The sequence below is a fragment of the Oncorhynchus kisutch genome, linkage group LG21, assembly GCF_002021735.2.
Source record: "Oncorhynchus kisutch isolate 150728-3 linkage group LG21, Okis_V2, whole genome shotgun sequence".
Classification (NCBI taxonomy): Eukaryota; Metazoa; Chordata; class Actinopteri; order Salmoniformes; family Salmonidae; genus Oncorhynchus; species Oncorhynchus kisutch.
The window spans coordinates 11,140,765-11,154,714 of NC_034194.2; the positions used below are offsets into that span (position 1 = coordinate 11,140,765).

Sequence of the window (13,950 nt, forward strand, 5' to 3'; positions counted from 1 at the left end):
AAAATGGGTCAATTTCACTGCCAACGTAAAACAAAGTTTGAGTGTCTCTGACATTTTAATATATAGCCATTGCAACACCTGAAGACAACCTACCTGAGGCATGATACAAGTTAATCACAAATCCAGATATAAAATACTTGTAGGACGCTGTTGGGGCTTTCTTTCAAAGAATAAATCATTCTGTATGTGAGAGCATAAAATACAAAGACATTTCTAAATATGGGATTTCCAATGTAAACTCGGTTAAACCCATAACAGGTCGGTGAGATGTCTGGCAGGAGTTCAATGAAACACAAAATACCAGATAATATGGCAAATAAAAAGGTAGCTAATACAACAATACATTTTCAAACATCGGATGAGATCTTGTGTGTGTGGCCAAAGCCTGAATTGGGCGATTATATAACTGGCTCGTGTGAGGCTAGAAATGGACATCTTGCTGATTGTCACAATTGTATGAAAGCATACAAATGGTATCAAAAACACTTTCCGCAATTAAGAGTTGAGTAACAATTTGACAAAACTCTATCTTGCATATCACACAACTCTGTAATGGTCAGATCTATCTCCATGCATAAAACACCATACAGGTCTGGTTTGACAAATTACCTAATAACAGTCGGGATTTAATGTAGTAAACTGGGCGGGACTTCCAACTTTATTGGCTGATCCCTTCTGGTGACCCTGTTGGAGTAAGAAAGCTTCTGGTGACCCTGTTGGAGAAAAAGCTTCTGGTGACCCTGGAAGAAAATGGATTCCCTCAAAACGGAGACACCCTCAATGGCTATAACGGCAAAGGTACAAAAATTAGTCCTCCATTTATCTCTGAGTAATACTGGTTCAGGCTACGGTTCACAGAATTGAAAAGTAAACATTATGCTGGTTTTGTTATTAGTTACAGCCAACCAGGCTCGCCCAACAAATGAAATACTTAGTAACAGTTTTGTAGACTTTTCCATGATAAATTCACCCCCCCCCCCCCCCCCCCCCAGGTTACATGTCACGGTTACGAAGAGAAAAGCGGTAAACTAGTGTTATATTGCTGTGCCACAAAGTACATTAACTCGCACCAGGCCAATGATATTACAGACATAGCCACAGTACTGCTGGTGATGTATGCATAAGGGTGTTAAAGCATATATTTGCTGACCTATTTTCAAACTGCACCAAAAGTGTCTCTGTCAACCAACTCAACTACATACATGGAGGCATGGTGCAACATGTTCATATGCCAGGCTGTGCAAGTGAGCAGCCCAGGATATCTTAAACAATACATCATCTGAAACCAGAACATCATCAATATGACCTGGTCGTCGCAAGATAATTCTAGACGTGAACGTTTAATCGTGAAAGATTGACTATGTTGATTTCTAATTTCAGTTTTGAAGAATTTGGCTTTTCAATGCTCAGTAGGCTTCATTTTAGCCCAGTGGATCCTATTTTCAACTGAAGCTTCTCTCCAACTTCATATAATACCTTATATAACTCAGCCCACATATAGTATCAGACAAGTCCAGCTTGTTTTACTCTGTGGTCTGCCATTCAGTGGTGATTGGGTGAGCATCCTCTCCCACGCTCTGTCCTCTCCTCCTCCAGTCTCTTTCTTTATCAGTCTCCTCTGTGTTAAAGAGCCCTCTGTATCTCTCTCTTCGCCTCCCTTTCTCAGCACTCTGTCTCCTTGCTGTTGATGCGGATGCGGGCCTGTCTCTGGAGTCTGAAGGACAGGGCCTTGTCACTGCGCCGGGCCAGGGGCCCACGCTCTGTCAGATCCTCAAAGGAGTGTGGAGCCGAACTCCCCATGGGAAAGTCGCCCTCCAGGGCCTCTTCATCCAGGTGGGAGTCAAAACTGGGGTCCTCCTGGATGGTGGCCATGCGTGGGCTCTCCAGGGGGGGCAGGGGACTCTGGCGAGGGCTGGGAGTGGAGGTTGGGACTTGGGCCCCAGGGGTTCGAGCTGGAGTTGGGGCTTGGATGGGGGGAGTGCTGGTCTGCTGGGGGCCAGAGGCCTGGAAGCGCAGGGCTGAAATGGCAGGGGGTTTGAAGATCCGTACGGAGGCTGACTCCAGACTGCTCATAAACTCTGCATTCTGGAGACACACAAGCAGGGTCAAAGCCAAGGGTCAGAAAACCAAGATGACTACAGTGTATAATTTGTATATACAGTACCAGTCAAAAGTTAGGACACACCTACTCATTAAAGGGTTTTTCTTTATTTTTTACTATTTTCAAAACTATGAAATAACACATATGGAATCATGGAATCATGGAATCAAAAAAAGTGTTAAGGGAGAAGGAGAGTGATTGAAGTGCTGCATCAGATGACCTGGCTGTCACAATCACCTGACCTCAACCTAATTGAGACGGTTTGGGATGAGTTGGAATGCAGAGTGAAGGAAAAGCAGCCAACAACTCCTTCAAGACTGTTGGAAAAGCATTCCAGGTGAAGCTGGTTGAGAGAATGCCAAGAGTGTGCAAAGCTGTCATCAAGGCAAAGAGTGGTTAATTTGAAGAATCAAACATTTTAAATATATTTGTTTAACACTTTTTTGGTTACTACATGATTCCATATGTGTTATTTCATAGTTTTGATGTCTTCACTATTATTTTACAGTGTAGAAAATAGTAAAAATAAAGAAAAACCCTTGAATGAGTAGGTGTTCTAAAACTTTTGACTTGTACTGTGCGTGTGTGTGTGACATATATGAATCAAACAATACATACACTCGGAAAAAGCAGAGACTTGGTGGTCTGTTCATACTGCTGATCCAGTTTTTTATCCTGTAAGTGGGAAAAATATGTTAGATGTGATAATAACATGTGACGGGTACTATATAACATGTTACATGTACTATATAATAACATGTGACAGGTACTATATAATAAAATGATAATAACATGTGACGGGTACTATATAAAACATGTGACAGGTTGTTATTATATAGTACATGTACAGTATTAGGTGATTGATGACAACACTCAGAATGTCTGAGTATGGGCATCCAATGTATTATTGTGTGTTAAGAAAAAAAACACTACAGTTCCCACAATGCAACCTCACAACGTGGATCTAATGCCTTGCTTGGCTACACACCAATGTATTTTGCTAGCTCAAGAATCTTGTAATCACAAGTAGCTAAACCTATGCCCCAGTTTGTCATTCATCAAGGAACAAACATAACACCTACCACACAGTGAACCAGGATGCTGAGGGGGACCCAGAAGACCAAGGAGAAGACCACCACAGAGCCCACGATGTTGTCCGCCAAAAACTTCCGAAACGTGTTGATGTCCAGCTTGTCAATGAAATCCCATAGCCTCTCAATGACATCCTGAACTTGCTTCATACATTTACCCTGAATAAGACAAAAATATCACATGCTAGTTCCAAAACCATAGAAATAGAATTACTCGAGAATAGAAAGAAGGCCCTCGGACCACAGCAATCCAGAAATGAAAACTGTACAGCCATGCAAGACGTGTTGCTAGATGTGACCGAAATAGTTGTAAGTTGCAATAGAAGTATTGTTGTCGGTTAATTTACCCCAATTAGGGCAGGGATGGTAGGGTATGGGGGGAATGTATAGAGATTTCTTTTTAAATAAATTAACAAGGGGATTAGAAATTATGCAAACAATTCCATTGATAAAGATGATCCACCCCCTAAAAAATACATTTAAAGAAAACGTTTCTATTTGTTGTACATAGAAGGTTAAGAAGCATCCACTTACCATCAACAATCTTTCTTTTTTATTTTCTTCTGGGATACACTCAAAATGCCTGTTCTAGTGATTCCATTTATATGTGCAAAACCAACCAAGTGAAGGGGGATATAATATCGATATATAATACAGGAGAGCAGGTATTCCCAAACTGAGGTAAGGGCGCAATGCCGTTGGGGGTACGCCAAATAAAAATGTGACTCACATTTAAAAATATATATAAAATAGATTTTAAAAAACAATTCAAAACAGTCCATTTAGTAAGTCCATAGAGACACATACCAGCTCTACTGGTAGTACTGCTAGTACTGGTTGCAGATGGGCCTCCGCACACCCATGTAGATATTCCATTAAAAATCAGCTGTTTCCAGCTCCAATATTCACAACATTAACAATATTTACACTATATTTCTGATCAATTTGATGTTATTTGAATGGACAAAAAAAATGTACTTTTCTTTAAAAAACAAGGAGATTTCTAAGTGACCCCAAACTTTTAAACGGACGTGTATACTGGGAGTAGTGCCTTTCCTCAGCCACAGTGTGTTATATGTGGAAAAAGTACTATCTCACAACTTGCAGACATCTAGAAACAAAACATGCCAATTTGAAAAAACAGATAATTAAGACGACTTTTGAGTAGTAAGACGTATAAAAGCAACAGATACCATTAACAAGAAGGAACTAGAAGTGTCTTATATGGTGAGTTACCGAGTGGCAAGAACAGGCAAGCCCCATACTATTGTGGAGGACTTCATTCTTCCTGCTGCTGCGGATATGGCTGGGACAATGCTGGGGGAAAAGGCCCAAAAAACTATACAGACAATGTCTCCATCAAACACTTTTTCCCGACACATCAGTGACTTGGCAGGAGATGTTCTGAAACAATTACTGCTTCGCATACAAGCCAGTGAATTCTATGCGTTACAACTGGATGAGGTAACAGACGTGACGGACCTGGCACAGCTCCTGGTATATGTCTGTTATGTTAATGGGGGGGTCAATTAAGGACGACATCCTCTTCTGCAAACCACTGGAAATCAGGACAACAGGAGAATATATTTTTTAAAGTACTGGACAGCTTTGTGACATCAAATGGACTTGGTGGTCAAGATGTGTTGGTATCTGTATTGATGGCGCAAAAGCCATGACAGGGAGACATAGTGGAAGGATAACGCACGTGCAAGCAGTTGCTCCCGACCCACTTGGGTAAACTGCAGCATCCACCGAGAGGCTCTTGCTGCCAAAGGAATGCCTGACAGCTTGAAAGACATTTTGGACACTACAGTGAAAATGGTTAACTTTGTTAAAGCAAGGCCCCAGAACTCTCGTGTATTTTCTGCACTATGCAATGACATGGGCAGCGACCATGTAACGCTTTTATAACATACAGAAGTGCGCTGGTTATCAAGGGGCAAAGTATTGACACGTTTTCTTTTTAATTGAGAGACAAGCTTACAGTTTTCTTTACTGACCATAATTCTTGCACGATGTTTCTCGCACGATGTTTCTCACACGACTGGCCTATCTGGGTGATGTTTTTTCTCTCCTGAATGATCTGAATCTAGGATTACAGGGACTCTCCGTGACTATACTCAATGTGCGGGACAAAATTGAGGCTATGATTAAGAAGTTGGAGCTCTTTTCTGTCTGCATTAACAAGGACAACACACAGGTCGTTCCGTCATTGTATGATTTTTTGTGTGCAAATGAACAAGCTCACGGACAATGTCAAATGTGATATAGCGAAGCACCTGAGTGAACTGGGTGCGCAATTATGCAGGTACTTTCCCGAAACGGTGACACAAACAACTGGATTTGTTATCCCGTTCATGCCCTGCCTCCAGTCCACTTACTGATATCTGAACAAGAGAGCCTCATCAAAATTGCAACAAGCGGTTCAGTGAAAATTGAATTTAATCAGAAGCCACTGACAGATTTCTTGATACGGCTGTGCTCAGAGTTTCTTGCCTTAGCAAATCGCGCTAAGACACTGATGCCCTTTGCAACCACGTACCTATGTGAGAGTGGATTCTCGGCCCTCACTAGCATGAAAACTAAATACAGGCACAGACTGAGTGTGGGAAATGATTTAAAACTGAGACTCTCTCCAATACAACCCAACATTGCAGAGTTATGTGCATCCTTTCAAGCACACCCTTCTCATTAACCTGTGGTGAGTTATTCACTATGTTCTGTGAACAAATAAGGTTTTATATGCAAGATGGTTTAATAAAGAGTAAAATGATTGATTATTATTATATTATTATTTGTGCCCTGGTCCTATAAAGAGCTCTTTGTCACTTCCCACGAGCCGGGCTGTGACAAAAAACTCACACTCATTCTTATTTTTAATAAATGTATTGTATAGTGTGCATGTGGCAGGCTTACAATGATGGCAGAAAAAAACAACATTTGAAAGTGCACTGACCCTGGTGCTAGAGGGGGTCCGCAGCTAGAGGTTGAATGTCTGAAGGGGTACGGGACTATAAAAAGTTTGGGAACCACTGCACTAGAGGGTAAGGGTCAGAGGTCAGGTGTCACTTACTGCTCCGTCACAGAAGCCCACGGTGCAGGGTTTCCCCTTGCGGAGGTAGATGAATTCCCCTCCGTCGTCCTGGAATGGGGCGCACACTCCACTGGTGCTTCGACAGCACACTTTACATGACGAGTTGGTTTCTAGAGCGGGTAGGAAGAACAACACACGGTTGTCATTTGTAATTTTTATGTATTCATATTATGAGTAAAAGGCATCTTTAATAAAGCAGAACACTTAGCGTATACAGGTTCTATGTGGCTCAGTTGGTAGAGCATGGCGCTTGTAATGTCAGGATCGTGGTTACAATTCCCGCTGAGGCAACACATGCAAAATTCAATGCAAAAACTGCTTAATGGCATATGATATTATATTATGTCTTGAGGTTGGATTAGTCCACTACAGCCTTTAAAAGGAGGGGTGGTGATGGTGAGGGGAGTGTACCATTGCAGGCGCAGGACTGCAGGTTCTTGACGGCCTCACAGAAAGGGATACATACACCGTCCAGACACTCTCCGTTGTCCAAACACACAGTCTTGTCAGGGGCGTTCTCAGGAGACGGACACTCACTACTGTTGCCTGGGAACAAAAATATGACATTGTCATTGTTCATAAAAGGACATAGAAATAACAAAGAACTAAGACATATTTCATTGTTTCACTCTCATGTTTTATTAGGGCTTGTAGACATGAGAATGGTGTAGTGGTGGGGCTCCCTTTCTGGGGGGTATCAGGTGATATCAACCTACCTGTGCAGTAGGACTTGCCCTTACAGGTGGCACTGATGGGCTCCTGGCACACCTTGCCCTCACGCTCATACTGGCACTGCTTACAGCATGCACTGTTCCTGTCACTACATCGAGAGAGAGAGAGAGAGAGAGGTTCTAGGAACAGTGGTAGGATTCTGACAACATTTGGTGGTCGTTTATGATATGTTGTAAGAATGTTATAAAGAATGATTATTCTCTGTGATATCACCCTGAGAGAGAGAGAGAGAGCGAGAGAGATATCATGGTAATACAGGGTGATATCACAGAGAGAAGATTCATTCTTTATAACATTCAATCAATATATCACAAACTACCACCAAATGTTGTCAGAATCCTACCACTGTTCCTAGAACCTAAGTGGGTGTGGTATGCAGGTATCCGGGGGTTGGTGGTTCCAGAGAGGGCTCACCTGCACTTGGCTGTGGGGCGGAGCTTGCAGTCGGAGGTACAGCAGCGGTCGTCGTTGATGTGCAGCAGTCCCGGGTCACACTCCTCACCCTGTTCCACCCTGCTGTTCCCACACACGTTACTGTTCCTCTCCCTGAAGCACACTGGAGCCTTGTTCCTCAGACGCTTCACAATGGAGATCTTACTGCAGTTGGAGAAAAGCTGTGGACACAAAACAAGGTCAAGAGCCGTGTCCGAAACTGGCACCCTATTTCCTCCATTGCGCACTACTTCTGACCAGAGCCCTATGGCCTAGGGTGCCGTTTCGGACACATCCATAATCATTCTTGGTATAATGAAGACTTAAGGCTTGCTTAAGATTAATGTTTGGTTTGTCGAGTGGGGAAAAAGGAGGGTATTTGAACCTTGTTGTTGACGTGGTCTCCGCTCACAGCGATGGGGTACATGACGTATTTGCCCCCCTCGTCTTCCCTGGGAGCACAGTAGGGGATGTTATCAGGGTCGTGCTCTGCCCCAAAGTTATGGCCCAGCTCGTGAGTTGTCACCAGGTCTGCCTCCTGAGGGCAAACCATAAGAAAAGTTCATATTAGTGAAATATGATGGTGCCTATTCCAGCCAGAATAATAGGTATTGCCTTTGTGTACATTTGGATGTTCCAAATTTGAAGCCTCTTTTTTTTTAAGTTGCAGGGGCGGTCTCCCAGACACAGATTAAGCCTAGTCCTGGACTAAAATGAATGCCCAGTAGAGATTGTTTTTCTGTCCAAGTCTAAGTTTATTCTGTGTCTGGGTCTCATAAACCCACCTTGGTCAGAATAGTTTTCCCATAGTTCTTAGTGCTGGTGAGCCCAGTGTTGAGATAAATAGCTCTCGTCTCAGGCGAAGACGGAGGGCACTCTGATGACAGAGAAGGACAAACATTTTCCAATATCAGTTTACCTACGTCAGAGTTGTGGTCAAGGTTAATGTGTTGACGGGAGGCTTATTATCTGTCCCAAAATGGAACCCTATTCCCTGTATAGTGCACTACTTTGGACCAGCGCCTTATGGGCCTGGAAGAATAGGGTGCCATTTAGGACATGGGACTTGCTCAAAAGTAGTACAATACATAGGGAATGGGGTGCTATTTGGGGACGCAACCTTACTCTCTGAGCAGAGGCCCCCAGGGATGCCCTGTCTGGAGGGGGCCACGTAGGCCAGGCCCAGGGTCCCCTCGTCAAAGTCCTGGTAGGTGAACAGGTGAGCCAGACACACCTTGGACGCGTTGTCTGCTATGTCCACACTGAATTGCTGCGATGAGAACAAAGAGGGAATATATTATGGCCTAATATCATACAGTATTCGACTACTCTGATGTCATTACTCAGATGATTAAACATGCTGCTCACCTCCAAAAGCTTCTTCACGTCCCAGACATCCTTACCCTCTACGGGACTTCCCCTCATGTTGAAGTGGGCCTCCCCCGGGGTTACGCGGGTGGGGACCTTCTCAATGATGATCTACATTGAGGATTAAAGATTGAGAATGATGGGAAGGAAGAATCAATCATCAATCCCACCTCATGGTAATTTTTTTTTAAAAGGACAGTGATCATCTGTTCCCGGCAGCATGGCAACGGGGTAGTTCTCAGCCTGTCTCAGCTAACTCACCTGTTGGATCTGAACCCCGTATCCTTTATACTCGTCATCCCACGACGTCGACCTGTAGATGTCATCCACGCGGTCAATCAGCTCGATCTGACCGACCAATCACAAACAGGGAGAAAGGTAGGTGGTGTTTTTCCACATACAACCATCAAGCCAAAGACCACCCCAAACAACATAGGATGCATCCCAAATGGCATCCCATTTCCTTTATAGTGCACTACTTTTGACCAGAGCTAAATGGGTTAAATGAGGAAGACATATTTCAGTTGAACGCATGTACAACTGACGAGGTATCCCCCTTTGCCTATAGGCCCTGGTCAAAAGAAGGGGCAACTGCATAGGGAGTAGTGCACTACTTTTGACAAGAGTGCCATTTGGGACACACATAACATCACATCTTACTAAACATCGCCCCCCACCAGGTAGTTGAGGGTAGTGCTCTCCTCGCCACGGCCCATCTCTTGGAAGAAGCGATGGTCAGCCACCAAGAGTAAAGGGCAGGTGTTCTTCCTGTGGTCATGGACCTGTCTCTTCTCTCTGACCAGGGGCTCTGTGGATGAGTGGAGAGGAGATCATGTTTCATTGCCAGTCAGTGCCATAGAGACGTTGTCAAGCTGAACTACACACCACTTTTATTTTCTACACTACACCACCCTAAACAGAGCATTGGGCAGATTCAAGCTGTCAATTTCACAAATATATTGCAATTAGACATCTCATGCCATACAACAACAGCAACTGAGATCACCGAGTGCTTCTCATAAAGAGTGATTTGGTTCTCACACCAAAACTGCAGGGAACATGGCTATGTCGTCATCATCATGGGTCTGCCATTACAGCTAACTTATATATGTGTATATGTGTTGTATTTTATTTAACTAGGCAAGTCATTTAAGCTAGTATGAATAACGGATGAGGATATGATTATTAATTTAACAGACACTGACAATGTGACCAGGGCTTCTGGATAGCCTGATATGTGAATATGTTTAGTTTGACTGTAAATTCAATCATATTAAAATAGCATACATTGGGTTGCATTAGATGGAGTGGTCACTACATGTGGTTTGGACTTATGAGGGACAGGATTTTACTGTTTGGGAAAGCTCCACCCCACATTCTTCTCTCGTAGTCAACTATGAGTTCAATCCTACTCAACCTTCACCTCCTACTCTCCCCCGTGCTCCCCTACTCACCCTCTCCGTCTTCACCCTACTTCCCTCTCTCCCACTTACCTTCCTCCTCATCCTCCAGTCTAGCTGATATCATACTCTCAGGCAGCAGGTCATTGGAGTCAGCCTTCACGTAGCCACAGACCTTGGGCGAGGCCAGTCGGCTGATGTTCCTTATGTGCTCAGGACGGTATACCAGCAAACGGCCATCGGGGGGCGCTGACGTAAACCTCCACAGGGGCTGAGAAAGGACAGGGAGTCAAACAAAAGGGGGTTATTTTGACACTTTATTGAGACAGTATGGGAATCAGAAGAGGATTCAGGCAGGTGAGAGAAACATTGGGAAGGGTGGACACAGGGATTGAGCCCTGGTCTCCGGTGGGGAGATTTGTATATGTGACATATGCCAGGAGTGTTACCATGCCCAGAAAGGAAGATTTTATATGATTATAAAACTCAGGTGGATTATATACAGAATATTCCTCACACACACTGAGACTTTTCAGAGTAGATTGTCATATTGTTGTAATATCACAATCTGCTGTTAAAATAGTGTGATACCATACCTCAATGTTGTACTCTGCTCCGTCAGTGAGGATGTGTGCCGAGAAGTCATTGTCATCAATATGCGCCTGCACTCTAGAGTTCTCCTCCCCTTCAAATGGACAACACTCAGTAAACAACTATGATGCGAAACACCACAAAATATAAACATGGGACAAAGCCAAATTCCTAAGGCAGTAAGAGACGTTAAAGTGATAGTTTACTCCAAAATCAGATTTTAGTCAAATGTTTTCAGACCTCAAAAGTGGTCCAAGGTTGATGAGTCCAGTTGATACTGGTAGGCAACCTTTTATAATCAATGTAGCACTTTAAAGCCCCATAATGGACCTCAATCTGGTGGCTTCTGAGCCCAACCATGTGGTGTCCATCTTACCTATGACATGGCCGGTGAAGAAGTTCTGTCTGTTGACCTCGTAACTGTCCTCCTGTCCATCCTCACCCACGAACACAGCACTGAAGTCCTCTGTGAACAGCTCCGTGTTGGTCCTCAGATACAGCTTGAAATGCCTAGCGCACACAAACAGAGTAAGAAACAGGGTGAAAGTAAATCACAAAGATCATTAATAAGATCAGTGACTAGTGCAACTTGATTTGCATCCCAATGGAACCCTAGTCCCTATATAGTGCACTACTTTTGACCAGGGCCCATAGGGACACAACCGTGGAGTTCCTACCTCTGTAAGGCAGTGAAGCTGAGATGTCGTTCCACGTGGGTCTGTGTCTGGAGGTCCCGCCGCCGGACCGAGTGAGTCTGGAGACTGGCGAGGGGCAGCACCTCAAAGTCTGAAAGCATGGAACTGAGGAAGTCTGAAACAAAGGCAGAGGATAACAGAACAGATGAGTACAGAACACATTTTCCTGACTAAATACTACCAACACAAGAAAGTTCATATACCAACCTATTCAGTTTTATTCGATTCTATCAGAACAGTTCTCTCATAACACATCAAGTGCCAGGGGGGTTAACCCAGGAGTTATACTATTATTGCTGCCATAATTGCTATATTGGCATGTACAAGTGGTTGAATATAGTCTCACATGCAAAGTCTGAAATACTTTTTCCTTCAGATGTTATTTTCATATGGAAAATACTATTATGATGTATTCTTTGGCAACTGTTATGTGTGTGGGATGTTTGGTTTGTGACCATCCCCATCTCGAGTAGCATAAACTCATGACATCTGTTTAACTGAAAATCAAGTTAGCCTAGGCTCTCTCCACTCACCATATTCAGGATCTACAACCTCCGCAGGCGGCTTTGTTGCACCATTCGTTAAAAATAGAGAAACTATAAATAAAAAGACTATCTGCATATCGGTATTTATGGGTGGAACGTGTAAAAAAAAGAAAAAATCCATACACTGGTCAAAAAACTGTTTCCACAGTATGTGTTGTATCGGGATAATCTCTCCAAAAGCCCACTAATTGAGGTGTTTCCGAATTCCCAAGACAGGCAACAATTTAACAAAATTGGTACGGTGACCATGTAACAAAATTGGTACGGTGACGATGTAAGCAAAACATTCAGTTGTTCTGCAACTATAACCGATTGTTAAAAGTCGGACTTCTAGTTTCGGCAAAAATATTTGTTCTTGAAAACCAGCTCCCGCATACCCGGAAGTGTTGTGACAGAAAAAAAAATCACATTACAGTTGTTCAATTTACATTAACATGACGCGTAGCCTACACACTATTTTCACCGCAATCTATCCCCTGTTGTAGACTAATTTTACTCCCCCCCCCAAAATTGAAATAGTTCTTCTGTAGATCTGTGTTCGGAGGATCTTGCAGAACATTTTTGCTTCAGTCACTGCAGCTCTTACATAAGGATAATAAAGCTTTAGCAGCAGTAGAGGGATTGCAAACCCGAGCGACATCTGGGCTGATCTATTTTTAATGCTTGGACATCCCATTTTAACGTCTAACATTTGCGTTTAAAATCTTCAACCATATGCCTAGGCCTGGGTAGTAGTGTATGTATAGACCTATTTGGTCAACGTGAAATTACTGTCATTTTTACTTTCAAATAAGATTTTCTGGGGGTGCCGTTCACTGACAATAACTTATCTTATACAGTAACACGCCTATTACAGTTACCTTACATATTATATTCTTGCACAAATATACATTATGTAATAAGCATTTGATCAAATTAAGTAGGCCTACGCTATGATGTACAGGTAGCTGCCAAAATAAAGAAAACTTTATTAATTGAAGGATACAAATTAATTGAAGGATATAGATTTTATTGAAAGCAGGTGCTTCCACACAGGTGTGGTTCTTGAATTAATTAGTTAAGCAATTAATGTCCCATCATGCTTAGGGTCATTTATAAAAATGCCCAGTTGCCTATTGATTTGGCTATTATGGCTAGAACATGACATCTCAGTGACTTTGAAAGAGGGGTCTGAAGCATGCATGCATGCATGCGTGTGTGTGTGTGTGTGTGTGTGTGTGTGTGTGTGTGTGTGTGTGTGTGTGTGTGTGTGTGTGTGTGTGTGTGTGTGTGTGTGTGTGTGTGTGTGTGTGTGTGTGTGTGTTTCATTAAACGTTTTCCGTTTGGAGGAAATGGTTTCTGGTGCAACAGAATGCAAAACGTTTTGCAACAGGATTGGCATAATGAATACATCCCTGATCTCAAACCAACTGAACACTTAAGGGGGTTTCTAGAGTTGTATTACATCCCTTTTCACTTGGTTGATTTTGCACATATAAATGGAATCCCTAGAACAGGCATTTTGAGTGTATCCCAGAAGAAAGAAAAAAATAAAGATTGTTGATGGTAAGTGGATGCTTCTTAACCTTCTGTGTACAACAACAACAAGAAAAGTTGCAACCCTCCAATAGAGTTCCAGTTATCTATGTGCATTGAAGCTGTTCTGGCGGCTCGTGGTGCCCCAACACCCTATTAAGACGCTATGTGTTTCCTTTATTTTGGCATTTACCTGTATATTAAAGTGGTGAGCTCTATTCTTGAAGTGATGTGAGATGGGCTTAAAAGCCTGCTATTTTCATTCTCCAGTCTCAGTCTGTCTTGAGAAGTCTATTAATACTATGTCTGGGCTTTATGAGACCGCTGGACGACAGTGGTAGCCTACAGTAGTTGGTCTGAGATTCGATATTCGCCAGACATTTGGA

The 13,950-nt window shown here is 43.0% G+C and overlaps 1 protein-coding gene across 1 annotated transcript; it reads right to left on the minus strand.

The window, feature by feature from the left end:
* Nucleotides 1–32: 32 nt before the first annotated feature.
* Nucleotides 33–12,659, minus strand: adam17b (ADAM metallopeptidase domain 17b). Its single transcript, XM_020454945.2, has 18 exons — nt 12,038–12,659; nt 11,487–11,619; nt 11,186–11,319; nt 10,815–10,903; nt 10,312–10,489; nt 9,496–9,626; nt 9,080–9,166; nt 8,819–8,929; nt 8,576–8,720; nt 8,236–8,327; nt 7,836–7,988; nt 7,433–7,632; nt 7,003–7,106; nt 6,698–6,832; nt 6,266–6,396; nt 3,184–3,351; nt 2,720–2,776; nt 33–2,085 (listed from the first exon to the last, which is right to left on the minus strand). The coding sequence occupies exons 1-18, from the start codon at nt 12,168–12,170 to the stop codon at nt 1,663–1,665; spliced, it is 2,604 nt and encodes an 867-aa protein (XP_020310534.1). The 5' UTR covers nt 12,171–12,659; the 3' UTR covers nt 33–1,662.
* Nucleotides 12,660–13,950: the final 1,291 nt, after the last annotated feature.

What these genes read in the sequence shown, in the direction of transcription:
- adam17b (XM_020454945.2), bottom strand. Translation starts at nt 12,170, where the DNA reads ATGGATTTTTTCTTTTTTTTACACGTTCCACCCATAAATACCGATATG. An exon ending in GCACTACCCTCAACTACCTG is followed by an intron (nt 9,167 to 9,495) that starts GTGGGGGGCGAT and finishes TTGGTCGGTCAG; the next exon opens with ATCGAGCTGATTGACCGCGT. An exon ending in TGGGCTTCTGTGACGGAGCA is followed by an intron (nt 3,352 to 6,265) that starts GTAAGTGACACC and finishes TGTCTTATTCAG; the next exon opens with GGTAAATGTATGAAGCAAGT.